The sequence below is a fragment of the Hypoxylon fragiforme genome (genome assembly GCF_022984875.1).
Source record: "Hypoxylon fragiforme strain CBS 206.31 chromosome Unknown GGS25scaffold_2, whole genome shotgun sequence".
NCBI classification, from domain to species: Eukaryota; Fungi; Ascomycota; class Sordariomycetes; order Xylariales; family Hypoxylaceae; genus Hypoxylon; species Hypoxylon fragiforme.
The window spans coordinates 2,417,967-2,438,680 of NW_026054757.1; the positions used below are offsets into that span (position 1 = coordinate 2,417,967).

A 20,714-nucleotide genomic window follows, 5' to 3' on the forward strand; every position below is an offset into this window, starting at 1 on the left:
GGGGATAGTTCTACTCGGTAGCTGTCTAGGCGACCACTTGGGTAATGCTTATTGGTCCCACATGTACGCGGAATTGGGCGCCTCTCTCCAACAGCAATCCTGGTTCTCTACCCAGTATCTAGGTTACCTAGGTAGGCAGGTACTTCTCTTAAGGCTCTAGAAGTTGTTGTGATATACGATAGAGAAAGGTTAATGATTAACTAGAAAGTCTTTGCTCTACATGGGTGTCTCTTCAAACGATAGGGATGTGTCGTATAGTGCAAATAGTTCGTCGTATAGTTTGTCAAATAGTCTTCCTTTCATCTTGCCTGGGGACAAAAGCCTAGACGTTGGCACTCGTGTTGCAGTATCTAAGGTTAGTAGATTCTTTCATGACGACATTTTGTCTCTTGATGCTGCTTGTTGGTGCTTCCGACTACTCTTCCCATGCACCATATACCTCCACCGCCTCCTCGCTCGTTGGATTATATATTAATCACGGCTTGAGATGCCACGCGACCTACGGAGCCGTAATGCGTTTATTCCAACTTGTGTTACCTAATACTGGCCAATGTCAACGTTACTTAGATAGCCTACGTTAGTACATCTAGATGCATCTCGGTAACTATTGGGTTGAGAGCCGAACCCACACATCTGGCTCGGTCCATCTTGACCCTCGATATCCCACGTCAAATCCGCAATACACGCGGGAAAAGAGAAGAAGGCCAATGATACCATGTTATGTCTACTGTTCGTATAAGAGATTTCGAACCTCGCAACGTGTTTGAATATGGTTACCTCATAAGATCAGCCCGGGACAATTGTAATTGGGATTCAAAGAATTCTGAAAACCCGCTTGCTTCATGTAATTCCCCCATATGGCTGAATGGAAATGGGTGACCAAGTTTCATCGACGTGTTTCGGTTAGAACGAAAGTTGTCGGCTGGGGAGACTATAAGCAAAGCGAGTTGAACAACTGAGTCTCCTGGTTGCGGTGACATAATCTCAACTTATATGGGTAGGCATTGAAGGAAAGGTTGGTGAATACTTACAACTACCAATGCCTACCTTGGTAGGCTAGTAGGTGGATAGATAGAAAGCCAGACACTGGATCTGGGGTTGATTATTCAGGTGGTCAATGATTAGAATTTTAAGAGGGACTCGCCTGTTAAATCAGACGATAATTATATTCTAGATTCGCAAGAAACCACCTCAATGTGGGTGAAGAAAGGAATCATTCCACTCACACCAATCGTAACAGTCTTGCTAGATTTGTAAACTCCTATTTATAGCCGGCTGCTTCCATAATCAGCATCCGACTAATCACGCTCTGTTCTCATTCTGGAATAGGAAATCTAGTACTTTTGATACCTACTTAGGTTTGATAACCTTGCAACTGGCGGAATCGTAGCTACTAGGTATGCAGGCCATGTGCTTAACAATGGCGACGACGAGTACGACGGGTGCATCAAGATCAATCTCGCCATATGAAGGAAATGATGGAGACAATGGTCGAAGTAATTGGCGCCGAGCACGTAGGCCGTCATATGAGCTCATGGATCACGTTCCCGGGGATATATAATGGTGTCGAGCCCGAGCCCGATCTCACGATGGTACCTAGTTGAATCATGTATCTCCGCCGAGCGTGAGATCTTAACACGCCTGTGGGTTACGTACGTATAGGTAGATTATTCATTCGTCAGCGAATACATGGAGATTTGAGATGTGGTAAGAACCTTGGAATTGTAGAGTAATTAAGGTAATTACTATGTAGCAAAAAGGCATATCAATGATCTGACTTCGTGTGAGATGTATCAGTGCCATGTATTTAAGAACCTAGGTTAGTAGGTTAGGTAGATACAATGACGCCAGTGGCGCCATCCAAGCAGTGAACATCTGCCACCCAAACATCATGACTGCACGGGAGCATACCTGCATAACATTGAACGCCTATCGCATAAAATGATATCTCTATCATCTATCTACTGCGGTCTACTGTAGTCCTGTAGTCTAGCGCTGTCTAAAGTCTACCTACCTATTTGCCTACCCAATACCCGATACTTATTTCGCTTAACCCCCCTTTTACCCTTTTTACTTCATCGCACACCACGAAGCCGCAACAAAGCATCCACTTAACAACATCATACAGCCGGCCCATATCTGCATGTACAGATATCTACCCCCCGCAGCATCGATCAGCGCCCCAGCGATGGGCGGGCCCGTTAGGGCGGCGAAGGAGCCGACGGTGATGATCATGCCAGTGCGCGTGCCGACTTTGGTCATATCTGTAGTCAGGCACGGCAGGCCCGCCATCGAGATTGTTTGGACGCCGCCGTTTACTATTCCGCTCAGCACCGCGAACACGTACAGCGAACTCGGATCCCGCACGCCGATCCAGCCAAAGTACAACACGCCCGAGGCCATGGTAAGGGGTACGAGCGTTCGGAATGGTCCGAGGTATGCATCGGAGAGGAGCGAAGGTAGGATTCGCCCGGGGACGCCGACTGCATTAGCAATGAGAAGAGTATTGAGTGATGCGGTCTCATCCATGCCAAGGACCACCCTTCCGTAGTGATTTATCTATTAAATATGTTAATAAAGGGGCTCATGATAGAAGAAGAAGAAAAAGCTCTGCAGAAAAGAAACTTACGTAGTTGTAGATCAGATACACGGCCATCAGGAGGGAGAACGCCCCCGCCGTGTAAAGCGAATACGACAGCTCCTTGAACGCGGCCCACTCCACAACCGGACCGCTTGACCGAGGCGGCAAGCGGGTGCGCGCGAACATCAGCATGAGAACAGCGTTAAACAAAACCACGAATCCCATTACTCTCATCGTCCAGGGAAACCCAATCTTGTCCGACAGTTGCTGAGCGATCACAGGAAAAATCGTCCCTCCCGTCGCACCTCCGCTCGTGACAAGCGCGATAGCCAGCGCACGCTTCCGGGAGAAGTAAGTGGCGACGCACGAGATGATGGGACAGTAGAGAAGGCCGGCGCCTAGACCGCCACATATGCCCTGGGCGAGAAAGAGTTGCCAGTACTCGGACGCAATGGAAGCCGTGAATATTGCGATCAGCTGCATCAAGGAGCCCATGGCGATCAGGGAGCGGAAGTAGCCTGCATCGAAGAGGCGGCCGGTGAACATGCTAATAGCAGCGAGTAAGAATACCTGCACACTGCCGGTCCATGACACGACAGAGAGCGGCAGATTCAGCTCAGAGGTGTAGTAGTCCTGGAAAAGGCCATAACTGTTGAACCAGCCGAAAGTGTTGAACAAAGCGAGACTTTGGGAACGGGTTCGGTTAGTAATTGGTCTTCGGTGATCGGCTTATCTGGCAGGTAAGGGAGGGAGGATTCCTTACTGTCCGACAGCGACCTGAACCCATCCAAAACCACCGTCAGGCGGCGGCGGGTGGGCGAGGGCCGTGGTTGGTTCGATCGGGACGATATCCGTCTCATCACCACTCGGCGGGGATGTCGTCTCTCTAAGAGAGGCCTTTTGTTCCTGATACATGGTTTTTTGACTACCTAGAATATACCTAGAATATCGCTACTCAATATGATTTCTTGGAACTGCGGGGGTTGCAGTTTGGCGGCTGAGAAAAGAGAAGAGAGGGATGAATATGAGTATGGAGATGGAGATGGAGATGGAGATGGGGAGAGGAGCAACGCTTGTCTTATTCTGGCTCGACTCGGTAATACCGGTAGGTGGGACTCGGCAGTGGCTCCCGCACCTCCTGCACGAAACCTACGGAAGAGTGGAGGGCATTCGCTCCCTCGACGGCTTCCGTTGGTTAAATGAAGAAGGTGCCTATCCGCTTACATCGATGCAGTAAAATAATACTAGGCACCTAGGTAGGTAGGGTTCATGCAACGTCGGCTAAACTCTACAGGTTAATGTCTTTGTTCATTTCTAAGTGGCTTAAACGTCTTGGGGATAGCACGTATGCTATCTACCTAGGGATTCGTTGGCATTTGGACAGCTTTGACAATACAACGTATAGGTGTCAGATCATATTAAAATAGTTGAAGCAGTATAGTAAGTAGGTACTTACCTAAGTACACATGTTTCCAAACACACTTTGAAAAATTAACATTCACAGACCTAGTTATGTATTAGTGGCGTACCAGGAAAGGGAGGAACAACTTGAACAAGTCACATATTTTCATCAGGGGTTAAAGTTGACATTACCAAGGCATGTGCTACCTACGCTTACATGGTCTGTACTAGGTATGGGATCCTTCCGGTTGGAATTTTGCTAGTGACCACTGACCATATGTAAGATCTCGGTAAAAGATGTCTGTCTGACATGAAATTGGTCCAGTTTACGGGCATGACCCTGGATTGACTGCCACATTTGTCCAACCACACATATTAATATCCATAACATAACTAAATTATACTGAGCTTGCTTAGGTACCTAGTACTGTGGTAACACGCGTCGTCTATAATCTTGTAACCTTGGTACTTCGTACTTACATTTGTAAGAGAACACCCTCCAATGATCATCATACATAAGGCTTGACTTGGTCCTCCGTCCACTCCCAAAACTTCTGTGCAATACCGGTGCCTCCCTCCGACTGGGGCTTCGAACCCTGCAGCAGATCTTTTCGAATATCGCTAAACCGACCCCATGGAACAACTGTCAAGGGGGCAAGATGTCAGCATCTAGACACCTACTACTTAAGTAGGTAGGTAGGTAGGTATGTTGGTTGTATAAAAATGGCTAAGAGAACAGAAAACAACTCACTCCAACTACCCGACTTTTCGAGCGTGACCTCGTCCGATAGGCCGGCGAACAATTCCGTGTACGCTCCATAAATGCGAGGATGCACGATGGAGCTTATGCAAAGCCCCGTAACTGTATCGCAATTCCGAACCAGATCTGTATTCAGATTGCCTGGATTGAGCGCCTAAGTATCATATTATTTATTGTCAGAAACATACTCATCCATTGCCGTCGATAGGTTGATAAAAACGTGGAAGGGGAAAAAAAAGAACAAAATAAAACTCACGACGCTGACGATACCGTCCTTAGTATGACGTCGCGCGAACTCGGTCGAATGATAGTAATTGCCCGCCTTGCTAACCCCGTACTTGTTCATGTAGAAGATATCGCGTTTGTAGTCGAGGTTGTCGAACTCGATGGCACCATTCACGGGGATGAATAACTCAGCCGCCGATGACGACACCCAGAGGACGCGCACGCTGCCGGGCGGTGATTCCTTGGCCGTCTCGATTAGGGCCGGCGTCAATAGCTTGGTGAAGAGGAACGGCCCCAAGTTGTTCGTGCCGATCTGCAGTTCATAACCCTGGGCCGATTTGCTGCCGGCCGGGGGAAACATGACGCCGGCGTTGTTGAACAGGACGTGCAGCCGCTTCTCCTTCGCGAGGAAGGTTTCGGCCGAGTCCTTGATGGTGCTCAGATCGCTCAGGTCCAGGCGCAAGAACTCGAGCGTACCCTTCGACCAGGGAAATGCTTCGCGAATGGATTGGATCGCATCGCGGCCTTTCTCCTCGGTGCGCGCCGCGATCCAGACCGTTGCATGCTTGGAGAAGAGGATCTGGGCAACTTCTTTGCCGAGGCCCGTGTTCGCACCAGTAACCAAATACACCTTGCCGGACAAGTTTGGGATATCTTTCTCCGTGTATGTCGGCTTGCCAGGAAATATCTGGCGGAGTGCTTCAAACGGTGATACCCTGAACATCTTGGTAATACGTGGCGTTTGCTTGTTACCGAGGTACGACTGAGGTATCTAAGGCTGAGTAGGTATGTAGGTGGGTAATGTTAGGTAAGTCTGTAAAGTTGCGGGCAATGTCTCAACGTTAATAATTCGCCCGCCCAGGTGGAAATTTTATCTTTTTCCACATCCATTTTATTTATTCAAGGAAATCGTTCGATGCATTCCAGGTTGTTAGAACTAGAGCAACTGTGCCGTGCCAGTATGCCAACCAACCTACATAACCAAGATAATAATAATGCCCCTCCTATTCTAGACCCATCTTATTGATACAGGCGCACAGGTGATTAACGAGAGTAGGTAGATTGATTTCCTTGGTTCTGCTACGCCGTTTTTTTTTTCTTTTACACCGCTCGTAGTACTCCGTTGACAATGGTACATAATAGTAAATATCTGGTCGACGTCACGTACCTATCTACCTATATTAGTCATAGTGCACATATGGATAAATATCATTTGGGTGCATCATCGTCAAGATCCATTTATATTGAACTTCATTAATGCATTCCGATGGGTAAAATGATGTATGTATGTATGTATGTATCGTTGGTTGGTTTGTCGCTTTAACAACGAAGCCCTCCAATAACTACCTCCAACTCTTTTATTTTATTTTTTTCGGCACGTCGACTTAAGCCACTTCCTCGGGGCGGTTCCATTACTTTATACTACCTACCTATTGTAGGACAGGCATGTAGGTCGGTACCAATAGCAAGCCTCAATTACTTACATGCTTCCACCAGTCCTCAAGCACGGCTAGGAGTATCATAGCAGGATTGTGTCCCCCTCCCCAAGGAGTCCGTGGGCCGTGTGGTGGCACTAGTGCAACGCTGATAGCTACTGGCCGCATATGTAGAGAATCATTACTAGAATGCCTACCTAATAGGGAAATACTCAAGTATGTCAGTCTGCGAGAGCGATTTACAATCTGATAAAAGACGCGTAGCGAGGGGGGAATATACATGTATCAATTGACTTAGATTGAAGTGAAACAACAATGCTCTTCAAAGATATACCCTGAAAGAATTGTAACTGATCTCGTAAATAGCTACCTGGGTAGGTGACAACTTTCGACTTGTGGGGGACTCCGGTGCGGACTGCATCACCAAACATTTCCCGACGAAAGAGGTCGTGCAACAAACTCACGCTTCACTGAAGGCAAAACTTCCTTAACACTAGTAAAACCGCCTCTTTCCACGGAGAGAACGGATGCCTCGGGGTTCCGGAGACGGGAGTAATTCTGAAGCGGTGCGATATATAAATAGTAGTTAACACCTGCGCAAAATGAGGCGAACATCGAGACTGTCCCACGAACCAAATACTACAGAGCTGCGGTTACCATGTCTCCTGAAATAGTCAAAGGAAATATCACCTTCGAGGGTATGCACGACATCCAGGAGACTAATGTCGAGTATCAACGTATTTGTGCTAACAAAAATTAGACTACCTCGGCCTCAATGCGTGTATGGTTGAGTGGGCGGACAGCTATGACACCAAGGACTGGGATAGACTAAGGAAGTGCATTGCGCCGACCCTACGAGTGTGTCCAATGGCATTATTGCTCAGCCCAGCCGCGGACTAACCAAAGCTACTTTTAGATCGACTACCGTTCCTTTCTGGATAAGCTCTGGGAAGCGATGCCAGCCGAAGAGTTCGTGGCCATGATCTCGAGCCCGGCGGTGCTCGGAGACCCGCTGCTCAAGACACAGCACTTTATCGGCGGTACCAAGTGGGAGAAGATCTCGGACACGGAGGTAATCGGCACCCACCAGCTGCGCGTGCCGCATCAGCGCTACACCGACGAGACGCGGACTAAGGTTGCCGTCAAGGGCCACGCTCACTCTACCAACGTCCACTGGTACCGGAAGGTCGACGGCGTTTGGAAGTTCGCCGGACTCTACCCGGACATCCGCTGGGGCGAGTACGACTTCGACAAGGTTTTTGTCGGCGGCCGTGAGGAGTTTGGCGACGCCCTTAATGCTAAAGTTGAAGGCATCCCAGTTAAGGCCCCATTACTTTAGATGGCCCCAAGACCTGAGTTGAACCCGGACGGGGGAGCGGAGATGCTGAAGGTATTTACCAGCCTACTAGGTATGTAGGTGAGAGGCCAACCCCTCTACGTAGACGAGTTAGTTATATACTAGGTATTGTTGTTATAGAATTAGTAATTAGCCCACGATTGGAACGGCGCCTTTGAATTCGTCTTTCGATTAGTCTAGTTTATGCCGTGAACCTCTGATTTTTTTACTTTGAACTTTCGGGGTTTCCTAACATTCTGCTTACAATAGGTATGAGGCACGGATGCATGTATGGGATCGTGGATATGATATATACCTAGGTTAGGTGTCTGATAATGGGAGGTTTGCACACATGTATGTTGCTCGTGCGACTTCAATGCTTAACAACGCATGTTTAGTACTGCATGTACCTGCTAAGGTTAGTAAGTTGGTAAGGTACCTCCATGTGAGACTGAAGAAATCGCCACTCTTCTGGAAGTGAAGGCTTATTATACTGGGTTCATCTAACCCACATGTGCCAAAATCCATGTGACTTCATACGACTCGCAAGTTTCAATAGATGGGATAATAGTCTTACTCATAGTTATATGAAAGTAACCCGTAGTAAGCGGTGTGCCAGTTACACGATCACAACACTCAATTTATTCCGGGTACATGGAAATCGCTTCTTGGCGGGGACCTCGCAGGTACTAAAATTAAAAAGAAAAAATTGAGAAAATTCTGGAAACAATATATTTTCGGATAGAGCCGATTTGTCCTCGATATTGCGGTGCCTGATCGATACCTGGGAAATGTCTGGGCCCTGAAGAGGTGTTGCGCCGTGGACTTTGAGCGTCGTAAGAATGGGTATACATGCCTATTTCCGAGATACCTCCGCTAGATGATATCAGTTATGTGTTCTCATCAGAACCGACATCCAATAAGAGGCTTTGTTTAATGTGAAGATATTAGTTGAGATGATATGAGAATTAGACGATAATAGCGCTAGGAGTCAATTGGGCTCCGTGAGCCAACCCACACCACATTCGAATAAATATGATATGCGGTCATCATGAACTTCAATCGACTCAACGGACATTTAGCATGATGCTGAGTGGCCGCTATCGCATCCGCAAATGTATGTGCACCCAACAATTCACAGTCAGCCCGATGATAATATGAAACGTAGAGCCATAGGATTCGCATCGAATCATACTTGGGTACGCATCTGCTCGCCGCAAACGGACGTCCAATTAGCCTCGTGACCTAACCCTATGCAGTGCTGCGCATTGTGAAAGACCAACCTGTGTAGTGAAACATGGCTTTTGATACCCCCACGTGCGCCGGCGAGACATCCGGGCCCCGACAGCTCCGGGAATCAAGTCGGGGAAGCGGTGAAGCGAGGACGAATGCGGCGGTGGAACATCCCCCAACCTCCAACCCTGGTACCAGGTTTTCTATGTGCAAGTACCTTGGAACACTGGAACCTTGGGTCCAAATCAGTCCCCTATTAGGTAGGTGGGTAGGTAGGTACCGACATCTCACGGCATCTCGCGGCAATCCATGGCATCTCGTGGCATCTCGTGGCATCTCATATTATCTCAGAGTCCATTGGTTGACTTGGAAGAACAGATCGAAGAGATTACTCGGCAGACTCTTGTGAAAAGCTTGAGACCGTGCAAGAAAGCTTGCTGTGATGTCTGTTCCTCTGTAGATGGCAAGCGATTACAAAACGTTTCTCATTCTGTTTGCCAATGTCTTGGATTCCTGACGCCGAGACTGCCGAGTCCGTGGCATGCATTAAAACCGTACCAGGTCGGCTTGGAAGTGGGTAACACGGACGGCTATGGACATGGAAGCGAAGGAGGAAAACGACGTCATGTGATGGAGATTGGTTAGTATCTCGTACAATACGGCATAGTAGTGCAAATACTTGTATACCTACCTAGGGTAGGTACATAGTAGGCAGTGACATAAGGTCTGGTAGCAGTGGTAGGCAAGAACTTGACAGTCTTGCAGAGCCAAGAAGGCTAAACATGTCACGTTGGACATGGAACACGGTCTCGCCGGTACGTCGCGACTTTCTTCAACGTCCATTGTTCTATTATTGTGCCATTGCAACGAGTCAACCTCTTAAAATTTGCCATAAATTAAAGGTTGGTCTCGTAGTGATGGCCAAAAGTGGTCCGACACATTCAATCTGATAGGTACAGGTTAATGATGGTTTGGATAATGGACGAGAAATGTTTCGTTTCGGAAGATTTGAACGGTGAAAACGATTTAGGAAAATTGATGAACACTGAAGAAATAATGAGAGACAAGGGTCTTGCGCGTCGTACTCACCCATGGCCATTGAAACATCATTGGAAACTTTGGAAAGTACCATACATGTACTTGGGCGATAAATACTTTCCTACTATTTCTTACTAGGTAAGTAAGCTTTCCGACTTGAGTTTAGTGCCACGCCGCTTTTATCATTTCATCATAATCTTGAATACTAGGTACCTACTACTATGTGCGTAGGGTACTCTAGTCTCTAGACTCTCTACTACTCTCGCTAACCTTTCTCGAACTTATCTCGTCTTTCTTTTCCAAAAGTAAACACTGAAGGTATGTCATCTTGCTTCGCATATCGTACGTCCGCAATGCAAGAATTTGAATGTAGTAGGTGGGATCTTCGGAGGATCCCCCTCTTTGCCGTTCATCTACTATCTTCAACCATAGTATCTATCACATGCGCGTCTCTGTTTTGTTTTACTTCACGGGAGTTCGATGCCGTCGATACCTACCTAGAGTACACCTATGTGCTAGGTGTGTTGGAGGCGTCCTGAGTATCTTGCGGGAATGGACGGCATCTCGGCTCAAACAAGAAGGCAGTCTCAACATTTTACACCCACCAGGGTAATTCACATAACCTATCAAGTATCTAGGTTAGGTAGGTCAGTAAGTGATGATAATAATAGATGCGGATGATAGTATAGTTCCACAACATCGGGGGAATCAGCCGTCGTCGACATTCCGGATCATTTCGATAATTGTCGGGGCATCATATCACGGGTAGGATGATTGGGCAAGCAAAAACTTATGTGCCTCCAGCTGCCTACCTATCTTATATCCATCTGCAAACAAGGACGGTTGGGTTCAACAATGGCTTACTGACCTCATTATCATGAACCCCCCGCGATATCCAACCCTCCGCATTTTCATCTAAAATTTCTCCCCGCTTTGGACGACGATCCCATCTTCGTCTAAGTCTCAATTGTGTTGTATCATTGGGTAGATCATTCTTCTTCCCTTTTTTTTCCAGGGCAGTTGGAGCATAAGCCGGCTATCTTCAAGCTTCGTCTGTGCGGAGGAATGAGATATGGATGAGTGCTGAAAAGGCAAAGGCGGCAAGAATTTAACCAATTCTAAGTACTTAGAAGATACTCGCCTCTTCTAGGCCTATCATAGGCCCTTTCCGGCATGCATGGTATACCCCTGCAGACCCACGCCTAAGCCCCCACCACGGCGCACTAGGCTCTCCGGGATCCTTAAATCGGACCCATTATATCCCTAAATCTCATCATCACTGTGGGCTACAAGCCTGTTGCTGAGATGAACATTTTCACTAGAAAGTACAAAAACTTTAATGCTGCCAGTCACTTCTCCAGTTTGGAATTGTTCTCTGTTGTACCGCAACATTCCCCATCTTTGTTAATATTTTTATTTTTTTTTATCTTTTACTTTTATTTTTATTTTTCTGTTAAACTTCTAGTTTTCTTTTTTCATTCCATCCCTTTTCATGATCCCTCCAGCTGGGCATCAAGAAGAGTAATACAAACCCTGCATCATCTATTTGCTTGATGCTCGTGCCGCCGGCGCATCCCTCATGAGCGCCAACTACGCGTAAAAAAATGTGCTAGAGGTTGGCTGTGGCTGTATGAGTCTCACAATCTTGCAATCAGCGGCTATCTCGGATCTATTTGTGTCGTCGTGGTCCTGTTGTATAACTACATATTAGGTAGTGTTGCCAGTTATTTGGCATGCCATCATCCTGAATGCATCTAGATCAGAATTTCCCTAGGACCGTATCCATAAGCTGGGGACTCACAAGTTCCGCTTCGTCTCTAGGACTCTTTTCGCCATTTATAGGAAAGCTAATTATCACGCCTTCGGCCGACAAACGTCCTCCTTAAACGATCGTATCTATATTACGATATCTATCGCCTTCCACCTGTCCTCTCCCCCAAGAATCCACGAACACCTAGTCACAAAAACCGGGTCGCCCACGAGGCTCGGCGATAAACAATGGCGTGGGATCATCTCTCCATCACAAAACCCCATCTGGTGTACATCATCTTAGGGGGTTTCACTTCGCTTTTTATGCTTTGTTCTTCCGTTATCAAGGAGCGCATGTATATTGGTGAAGCTACTGTTGCCACTTTGTGTGGTGTCATCTTTGGTCCTCATGCCGCAAATTTAATCGACCCCGTGTCCTGGGGGAGAGTCGACGAGACCACCCTCGAGTTCTCCCGAATCGTCTTGGTCGTCCAGTGTTTTGCCGTTGGAGTAGAGTTGCCCAAATATTACATGGAGAAGCATTGGAAATCCGTCGTCTTCTTGCTACTCCCCGTCATGACTGCGGGGTGGCTAATTACTAGTCTCGTCATCTGGTGGATGTTCCCAATTCTGTCTTGGCTCGAGAGCTTGGTGGTTGCTGCTTGCGTTACAGCTACAGACCCCGTCCTTGCATCTTCAGTTGTTGGTAAGGGAAAATTTGCGAAGCGAGTACCAAAGCATCTGAGGGATCTGCTCTCTGCCGAATCCGGTTGCAACGACGGCATGGCGTTCCCTTTCGTCTACCTTTCCCTCTATCTACTGCAGGAGAATTTGGACGCTAAAATGACGACTTATCATTTTCTTGTCTACACAGTTCTCTACGAATGTATCTTCGGGGCGATTTACGGGTTCCTCATTGGCTATATCGCACGCCACGGGATTAAGATTGCTGAAAAGCGCGACTTGATCGATCGCGAAAGCTTTCTAGTCTTCTACTTTACCTTGGCCCTCTTCTGTGCAGGGTCTGGTAGTATTCTAGGTGTAGACGATCTACTGGTCGGATTCGCTGCCGGTGTTGGCTTTTCAAACGATGGTTGGTTTAGCGAGAAAACTGAGGAGTCCCACGTGTCCAACGTTATCGACTTGCTACTCAATTTGACATACTTTGTCTTCCTGGGCACCATCATCCCTTGGGATCAGTTCAACAATGCAGATATTGGCCTTTCCGCCTGGAAGTTAACCGTCATGGCTATATTTGTCATCCTGTTCCGTCGAATCCCGATTATGATGATGCTTAAGCCAGTAATACCTGACATAAAGACTTGGCGAGAAGCTCTATTTGCTGGGCATTTCGGTCCAATCGGTGTCGGTGCAATATTCGTGGCTTTACTTGCTCGTGCCGAGCTAGAAACCGAGCATAGCGTTCCTATGGCAGAACTTCCGCCGCCCGGGGTCGAATTCTACAATGTTATCATCCTTGTATGGCCGATCGTTACTTTCATGGTAATAGCCTCCATTCTTGTCCATGGTTCGTCTATAGCAGTATTCACCCTGGGCAAGCGTATCAACACTCTATCAATTACAATGTCGTTCACGACTGCTCTAGACGATGGCCCTGCTTGGATGAGTCGCTTGCCCCGAATCTCATCTCAGTCACGATCACAAGCCCGAACGATGTCAGATACGGATCTCGACGATATAAAGATACCCGATTTCCCACCTGGCACACTGCCACCCACTGGAATGCCCGGTCAGTTCTTGCGGCGCCAGCGTGAAGAGGAAAACCCAAGCAGAGCAGGAAGTCGTGCTTCATCTCGTCGTCGCAGCAATAGGAAGAAGTGGGACGATGGAATTGGACCCGGTGGCCCTGTAAGCCAGTCAGCTATCTTTCCCCAGCGACGAAGCAATAGTGAAGCAGAGCCGATGTCACCGTCTGACTCCGTTCCGCCCATGTCTCCACCCATGTCTCCGCGACAGGAGAGCCCTGCCTCGCCATCAGATGGACTACGTGAGAAAGAGAGCGAAAATGGTCTCGAACAGCACGGTGCTGCTAGGGAACGCGAGCACGGAGGCCGTACAGGCCGTCATCGAACACGAAAACACACTGAAATCGACGTTTACGATGAGGGTGACCACATTGTGGTTGAAGACCAAGACGGTCAAGTACTGGCTGTCGAGGAAACTGGACAACGGCCCATGCATGAATTACATGAAATGAAGGAGCAGGCAAAAGCTGAAATTCAGAGGCCTGGATGGACATATGATTCGCTTAAGAAAAGCATTTGGAAGTGGCGTGATGAGGAGGCCCAAAAACGCAAGGAGAAGGCGAAAGCCGAACGGAAACATGAGCCGGCTCGAGCATATCAGTTTGGCAATACGGTATGTCGCTAATCTGGTAATTATCGTTGGTAACAAGATGCTCAAAACTAACCGATGCGTATAGATTATTGTCGAGGATGAGGATGGAGAAGTTGTGAGAAAATACGATCTGCCAGCTGACCGTGCCGAAGGTGGCAAGGATTATGTTGCTACAGGCTTGAAGTATATGGGAATGGGTGGCCTCGTTAAACCATCTGATAAGCCGGTTCCTGAAATTGAAGAAAAACCCGAACAAGAAGGTTCTCAAGCAACTAGCAGCCAACCTGGATCTCGGGCGAAGATGGGCGGATGGCCAGGTTTCGGTCGCGGTGGTGCTCACGAGCAAAAGAAGGACGCAGCCGTCACTCCCGACGAACACGACGGAGAAGAAGAGGACGACCGCAGAATTCGATTTACGATTGGTGGTATTGGACGACGTATGAATAAGGACGACTTTCTCAGCGAAGTGCGAAAATTGGATGCTAGGACGCGCCGTGAGGTGGTGGATCAGTCTACCGCAACTGCAGCAGTAAAATCAATGGCAAAGGACCAGCCCCCGGCGGACACGATACGCAGCCAACAAGTTTCTGCTCATCCGCATATTAGTGTGACTCAGGCAAGCGACAGCACTCGTGAAGCAAGCCAATCACCCGACCAAGAAGAGCCTGCTCGTGGGCGTAGCCCAACGACGAGCGTGGAGCAGGCGCCATCGGATACTCCGGAAACGGCAGCTGAACGACGGCGTAGACTGGCAGCTTTTGCCACCGTCCGCGAGGACACTGATACAGGAGAAACGCCGGCAGAGCGCAGGAGGAGGGCGGCAGCGTTGGGTGTGGACAGTGACGCAGCCGAAGACAGTGACAGCGATGACGATGATACCCCTAGAGTACCTCCCGCGGTAAAACGAGGGATCAGATTTGCGGATTCCCCGGCCAACAAGGGATAAAGCCGCATTGATAATGCTTGTTGTGTTTTTCTTTTTCTTTTTAATTACGATATGACTGAATTGGCATGGCGACGACAAGAATCAAGTGGAATTATTTGCATGAGGTAGAGTAAAGTATTATTCTTCCATCTAGAGCAGGAAGTGTTTCGTGGTGTGTCGATGTCTAGGTATGAATGAACAGTGGGAGGGTGAAGGGATAGGGAGATGATGGTATATATACGACGAAGAGGCCACGATGTAAGCTACTTAATATCCTGGGAAGTATTTATTTACTAGTTAGACGAAGGACATTTTTTACCTACCTACCTACATAGTAGTAGTATATGAAGATTAAAATCAAAACAAGTCTTTGAACTACCTGTCGTGTATCATGTGATCGCTGTTTTCCTCGTTCACAAGGGTTGGCTTGCCTCATTGATATGATATGTGCGCTTGTCTGTTATAGATAACATTGAAATTTACATATCTAAACATTAAATCAGATTCTATTCAGGTACCTGTGCTAACCAGTACTGGGGTCACGGGTGATCATTGAATCAAATGTTGGCACCTCAGGTACTCAGCGGGGTTCCCCCAGGTAACCTTTCAGCGATGTCTTGCGACCAAGATACCCATTGTCGCATCTCACGGTACTTCTCTCTCTAGCGTTCTTCAAACGTCGTTTAGCTGCTTTAGCACACATTCTTCAAATGTTCTTTACGCACGGAATGAGCCACCAATCAAATTCCAAGTTGGACTATAAGTGGACCAATGCATCAGGAAGACAAGGATGGATGACCTAATCTTTGGAGAAGAATTTGAACAATTTCTTCCTTCCAACCCAATCCGATACTCACTTCGTCCTCCACCACCATCACCACCACCAGCGCCACCTCCAACACCAACATCAGAGAATCCTGACCCCCGTAGTCTCCCCTCTTTTCAAGATATCAACAGTTTTCGATTTCCTCCTCCCACAATGGTTCAACTTACTGAGGTTGTCGACGAGCACTTCCAAGAGGACCAGGCTGGTCCCGAGGACGAAGAAGATTTCACTGATACCGGTACGTCACACGACTGCCTTTTTTTCCTCTTTACCTCAAATATACTGCGCAGCTTTAGTAGCTTTGGTCGTTCTAGGTAGCTAATCATCATACTTGATCCAGACTCGGAGATCTCGACCGAATCTGATTATGACCCGACGAATGAGTCCCTCAGTGAACGTCTCTATGCCCTCCGCGACATAATCCCCCCTCAGACCCGCGCTTCTATTGCCAGCAAAGTCAACGCGACCACAAGTGCGATAGGAAATGTGCTCTCCTTCGGCGGCAAGACTATGTGGGTTATCAGCACCTCGGCACTGATCCTAGGTGTACCATGGGCCCTCGCATGGGCCGAGGAGCAGCAAGTCCTCGAAATGGAGAAGGAGATGAAAATGCGCGAGATGGGCGGCGAGGTGAGCGCTAATCCTATGCTATGTGGCATAGAGAAGTATTGAGAATTGTGGCTAACTAAGACGATAGATCTTGACTACTGGTGCCACCAACGGCAGTGGTTCTATGACGGCTCAGCAGGTTGGCAACGCACTCGGACAGGAGACTAAGCCTGCTCTATAATGGAGCATGCTTGCGCCTAACTACTATACTGTCTCTACGCTATTTGCGATGCGTTCCGGAATGATCCTCGAACGCTGGCGCAAAATACAACTTGAAATGTCCTGTACCCCACCATCTAATCCGTACCCCGCGAGGCGAGGAACGCGCGCGCATCTATTCGCCTCACTCTGGAGGACGAGTTAGCGCATACTTCACTATGAGTAATGATGAAGCAGGGGTTTTATGGTAGGGAAATACATACTCATACTCTCAGCTCTCACGCCGATTTGCGACGAATTTCCTTCCCACCGTCTTTGTATCATAGTTCGGCAGCATAACGTGCGGTTGATGGATATGGGAGGGACTTGCTTGGGTTGGTCGCATTTGGATTGGGTAAAAAAAAGTCCCCGGTCATATGAATTAATGTGATAAAATTCCAACCAACCAATGCCTACTTTTACGATTCTTTTATGATCCGAGAAATATAATCCTCCAGTAGGTAGCCAGGTGTGCAACGTAGGTACCTGAACCTGCTACGTTGCAGTAGTACCTGTGAGGATCTTTCCGGGACCTTACTATATATGCAGTGCTCATAAGAAAACTAATCCCGTAGGATCTTCCTTAGGGTTCCATCGCGCTGTTGTGGCAATTTCAAACATATATTCAATCCCAATAGGCACACCTGGCTTAAAGTGACGTCTAGCCAAGACAGGAGCTCCTGGGTCTGGGTCTGGGTCTGGACTGGAGGTGCGCGCTGACGTCAATTGCATGACTGTTGCCAGTGAAGAAACTCGGTATAGTTACTTACTACAGTACCTACTTAGCCTAGGTCGATTCGAATCGAATTTTGAGGCTGTGTTGTTGGTTGGTAGGTAGGTAGGTAGGTGGGTAGGTGGAATTGCTTTTCCTGATACCTAGGTAGGTGTTTATCATTTGGTTGGGCTCTGGCTTAATCGTGGCGTGTTGGTTAGTTAGTTAGTTAGTTAGTTAGATGGACTTGTTTCGACGCCTTATGCCTCGTGTGTGTGTATGTGTGTGTGTGTGTGTCTGAAAGGTAGTGATAATCTCTTTTGTATTATTTACTACTTAGGTAGATTTATGAGTGTTTTCGCGGTGGTTTTTTTTTTCACCTTTCCTTTTTCCTTTTTCCTTTTTGTTGGTCTTCCTTTGAATTTGTTATGGATGATTGATATATCGGGGTGGTGGCACATATTCTTCTTCTTCTTCTTCTTCTTGGGAAGGATCTTGTTGTCGTTGTCGTTGTCGATGTGGTTCTTGTGGCTGGTGTCGATATGTCCTCCTCGTCGCCTCATCTATTGTTGTTGTTGTTGTTGTTGTTGTGTCCGAGCCCGCCTGGCTTGCCTCCTCCTCCTCCTTCTTCTTCTCCGCAGACGGCACCGTCACATCCTCGCTCGTTGGAACGTGACAGCGCAAATGGTCGTTCCAGATCTGCGGGTCCGCCATCGCGAAGTCCGTCGCGTACGCCTTGTCCAGCTCCGCGGACTCTTTCCGGTCGCGGTGGTGGTAGCAAGACGCCGAGTCGTCGGGGTAGATGGGCGAGATGGGCGAGATGGGCGAGAACTGCTGCTGCTGCTGCTGCTCCTCGTGCATCGTGCGATCGTCCGAGGACCGCGATGACGCCCGGTCCCCTGCCCCTGCCTCGGCTAGTGCTGCGTTGGGCGATGGGTAGTAGTGGCAGTAGTTGACGAAGGTGCGGTCGGAGGGCGGGCCGGATAGGTCCGGGTGGTGCCGCTCCAGCTGCTGTCGTTGCCGTTGCTGGGCCTCGATGTCTTGTAGCTCGGACTGCACGCTGCCGGAGGACTTCCCTCTGCGGATCTGCCAGAATAGGAGGCCGGCTAATGCCCCCAAGGCGATGCCGCCGATCCCTGCTACCACCCCGATCACGACGTGCGTGTTGATCATTGGGTTATGCCGGGGAACTAAGTTGCCCGGTTCTGCGTCGGCGGTGGGGGCTACCGCGGCGGGTTTTTGAGGTGTGGTTGTTGATGATGTGATACTGGTGTCTTCTGCTGCTGAGATTGAATCTGATTGCTCAGTTACAACAGTTGTCTAATTCTAGGTTAGAATTTATAGGAGACTTCGAATGAGAAAAAAACGAAACGAAAGTGGAAAAAGAAAGGTTGGACACACCTGACTGGGCTCAGTCGCTATATAGGTGAAAGCCGGGCTGCTGACACTTTGGAAATCCCTCTTGTCGATCGAGTACAGCTCAAACCAACACGGACTACCATTTTCAAATGACAAATGTATGAATGCCGAAGAATTGTAGCCGTCCACCCTCTCTCTGCTTTTTTCTGTCGTTCAGGTCAGTTTTTAACGCTTCTTTCTCTTAAATAAAATTCTCAACGAGTAGAAGGTCAAATCAAAGAAATGATGTCTGACCTCTCCGGAAGAAAAAGACGCCAACAACCCACCTTGTGATAAACCATCGACCTCGCACCACGTAGATATCCAGGGCCTCGCGAAATCAGACTCGTATGCAACTTCAACGGTATCCTGATAGTGAAAGGTTTGTTGCGCCCCTGGCCGTATAATCTGGGCCGCGCTTTGCTCGCCGCGTACACTGGTGACGCCGGCGACGAAGAGGTAAAAACAGAATGTGGTTACGCGTCTGAAGATACAATTGGGGGATGTAATTGCAACTTCCATTCTTTCGTACTACCGCAGTCGTCGATCATCGGACAAGACAAAGGGGATGAAAGCTCTCCGTTACGTGGGTAGACAGGCGGACACGAATAGATATAGTTAGGTTAGATGGGAGTTCTCAACATAAGAAAAAAAGTGTTTATCGTTAATCGGCAACTGTTAACTTGGCTCAAGGTAGAACTCGATGAAACGGCAGATGGCTAAGGCTTGTATTTGATTGCCGACGAACTATCCCCCGTTGCCACATTGTACGGTTACATAGACCTCTTCGGACCCCAGACTAAAGGATCTCATCTAGATACAAATGGGTTAAGGATCTGGCTCTGCATCGTTATTCTATGCATCAGACCTCACCTCTCATCCAATCCCATTCCCCCCTCCCCCTTTTGGTGGCTACTTGGGTGGCTACTTGGGTGGATGGATGGATGGATGGCCCAGGGAAGTCTGGGAATACTTTCCCCGTGTCTAAATCAGGGTACATAGTTATCATGGGCAAGTTTGTTTATAGTCTAGCGGCCCCTCCATCGAACGTGGCTGCGCCAATGTATGTAACTATGTTGACCCAGGAAATCCTTCCCATCGCCGTCGACAAGACTAAAGGAGCAGGGTACCTAAGCAGCTTATCAATATGCAGGAACCGTATCCTTTGTCAATTAGGAAAGGAAAAGAAGAGAAGGGCGGAGAAGTATGGTCCATCCATACCACTCAACTTGATGGGGATTCCTTTTCATCCAACCCCAAGTTAAGCCAGAGGCACTTTGGAATTGCTGAACAATGGGCAAGTACAGTACGCTTTGAATTTCCCCAGGTTGCAGTCAATGCCTATTCGGCTAAGGTTAGTTAGGTGGCACGCCAGATATGCATGCCTGGGTAGTATTATGGCAGTTAAAGATATATTTAGCATCGCTCCTCGGCAAGCTGGACGAACGCCTGCCTGCCTGCCTGCCTACCTAGCTCTTGTTACCCACCCGCAGCTCTTTGCTGACAGACAAGGCGGGCGCGCATATGTATTCGTTCCATGGGCTTGCGCTGCGGTCGAACTACGCCGCAAACTTGTGCGCGCGATTTGTTTCACGTTTCTTTTCTCTTCTTCCATAATATCTACCTAACCTACTAACTAGGTGGTATGCATGATATGCCGCACAATAATTATAGAGTTGCATACCTAAGGTACCCTACCTACTCACCTAGTATAGATGGGGAACTGATGTTACATGATCAGCCATTTTTTACTCTTCTACTCTCGTGCGAACCTACACTGTACTAACTCCATATGTATTGACGTGCCAAGGCAGGGTGGAATGTACCCAATGGGATGGCCGAGGGGCGCAAATGGAAATTCCCGATTTCGAATGTTACGATCTTTTGAAGGTTAGTTATGATTCGTTTCACGCGCTGTGGCCCTACCCA

The 20,714-nt window shown here is 48.2% G+C and overlaps 6 protein-coding genes across 6 annotated transcripts; 3 read left to right on the forward strand and 3 right to left on the reverse strand.

Annotated features, from left to right (window-relative positions):
• Positions 1-2,025: 2,025 nt before the first annotated feature.
• On the reverse strand, positions 2,026-4,245 carry GGS25DRAFT_129673 (MFS general substrate transporter). The gene is made up of 5 exons (XM_049256215.1): positions 4,170-4,245; positions 4,038-4,087; positions 3,345-3,862; positions 2,630-3,266; positions 2,026-2,559 (listed from the first exon to the last, which is right to left on the reverse strand). The coding sequence occupies exons 3-5, from the start codon at positions 3,494-3,496 to the stop codon at positions 2,071-2,073; spliced, it is 1,278 nt and encodes a 425-aa protein (XP_049120227.1). The 5' UTR covers positions 3,497-3,862; positions 4,038-4,087; positions 4,170-4,245; the 3' UTR covers positions 2,026-2,070.
• On the reverse strand, positions 3,800-6,107 carry GGS25DRAFT_129585 (short-chain dehydrogenase). Its single transcript, XM_049256214.1, has 7 exons — positions 6,106-6,107; positions 4,999-6,020; positions 4,734-4,896; positions 4,463-4,625; positions 4,170-4,331; positions 4,038-4,087; positions 3,800-3,862 (listed from the first exon to the last, which is right to left on the reverse strand). Exons 2-4 carry the CDS (start codon positions 5,689-5,691, stop codon positions 4,492-4,494), a joined length of 990 nt encoding a protein of 329 aa, XP_049120228.1. The 5' UTR covers positions 5,692-6,020; positions 6,106-6,107; the 3' UTR covers positions 3,800-3,862; positions 4,038-4,087; positions 4,170-4,331; positions 4,463-4,491.
• Positions 6,108-6,496: 389 nt separating this feature from the next.
• On the forward strand, positions 6,497-7,901 carry GGS25DRAFT_129689 (scytalone dehydratase). The gene is made up of 4 exons (XM_049256216.1): positions 6,497-6,619; positions 6,770-7,101; positions 7,164-7,261; positions 7,320-7,901. The coding sequence occupies exons 2-4, from the start codon at positions 7,062-7,064 to the stop codon at positions 7,740-7,742; spliced, it is 561 nt and encodes a 186-aa protein (XP_049120229.1). The 5' UTR covers positions 6,497-6,619; positions 6,770-7,061; the 3' UTR covers positions 7,743-7,901.
• Positions 7,902-11,296: 3,395 nt separating this feature from the next.
• GGS25DRAFT_476430 (alkali metal cation/H+ antiporter Nha1 C terminus-domain-containing protein) lies at positions 11,297-15,488 on the forward strand. The gene is made up of 2 exons (XM_049259785.1): positions 11,297-14,138; positions 14,203-15,488. The coding sequence occupies exons 1-2, from the start codon at positions 12,009-12,011 to the stop codon at positions 15,061-15,063; spliced, it is 2,991 nt and encodes a 996-aa protein (XP_049120230.1). The 5' UTR covers positions 11,297-12,008; the 3' UTR covers positions 15,064-15,488.
• Positions 15,489-15,586: 98 nt separating this feature from the next.
• On the forward strand, positions 15,587-16,769 carry GGS25DRAFT_129823 (Tom22-domain-containing protein). Its single transcript, XM_049256217.1, has 3 exons — positions 15,587-16,106; positions 16,209-16,498; positions 16,566-16,769. Exons 1-3 carry the CDS (start codon positions 15,833-15,835, stop codon positions 16,656-16,658), a joined length of 657 nt encoding a protein of 218 aa, XP_049120231.1. The 5' UTR covers positions 15,587-15,832; the 3' UTR covers positions 16,659-16,769.
• Positions 16,770-17,610: 841 nt separating this feature from the next.
• GGS25DRAFT_129867 (uncharacterized protein) lies at positions 17,611-19,488 on the reverse strand. Its single transcript, XM_049256218.1, has 3 exons — positions 19,073-19,488; positions 18,789-18,952; positions 17,611-18,707 (listed from the first exon to the last, which is right to left on the reverse strand). The coding sequence occupies exons 1-3, from the start codon at positions 19,305-19,307 to the stop codon at positions 17,814-17,816; spliced, it is 1,293 nt and encodes a 430-aa protein (XP_049120232.1). The 5' UTR covers positions 19,308-19,488; the 3' UTR covers positions 17,611-17,813.
• Between the last annotated feature and the right edge of the window lie 1,226 nt (positions 19,489-20,714).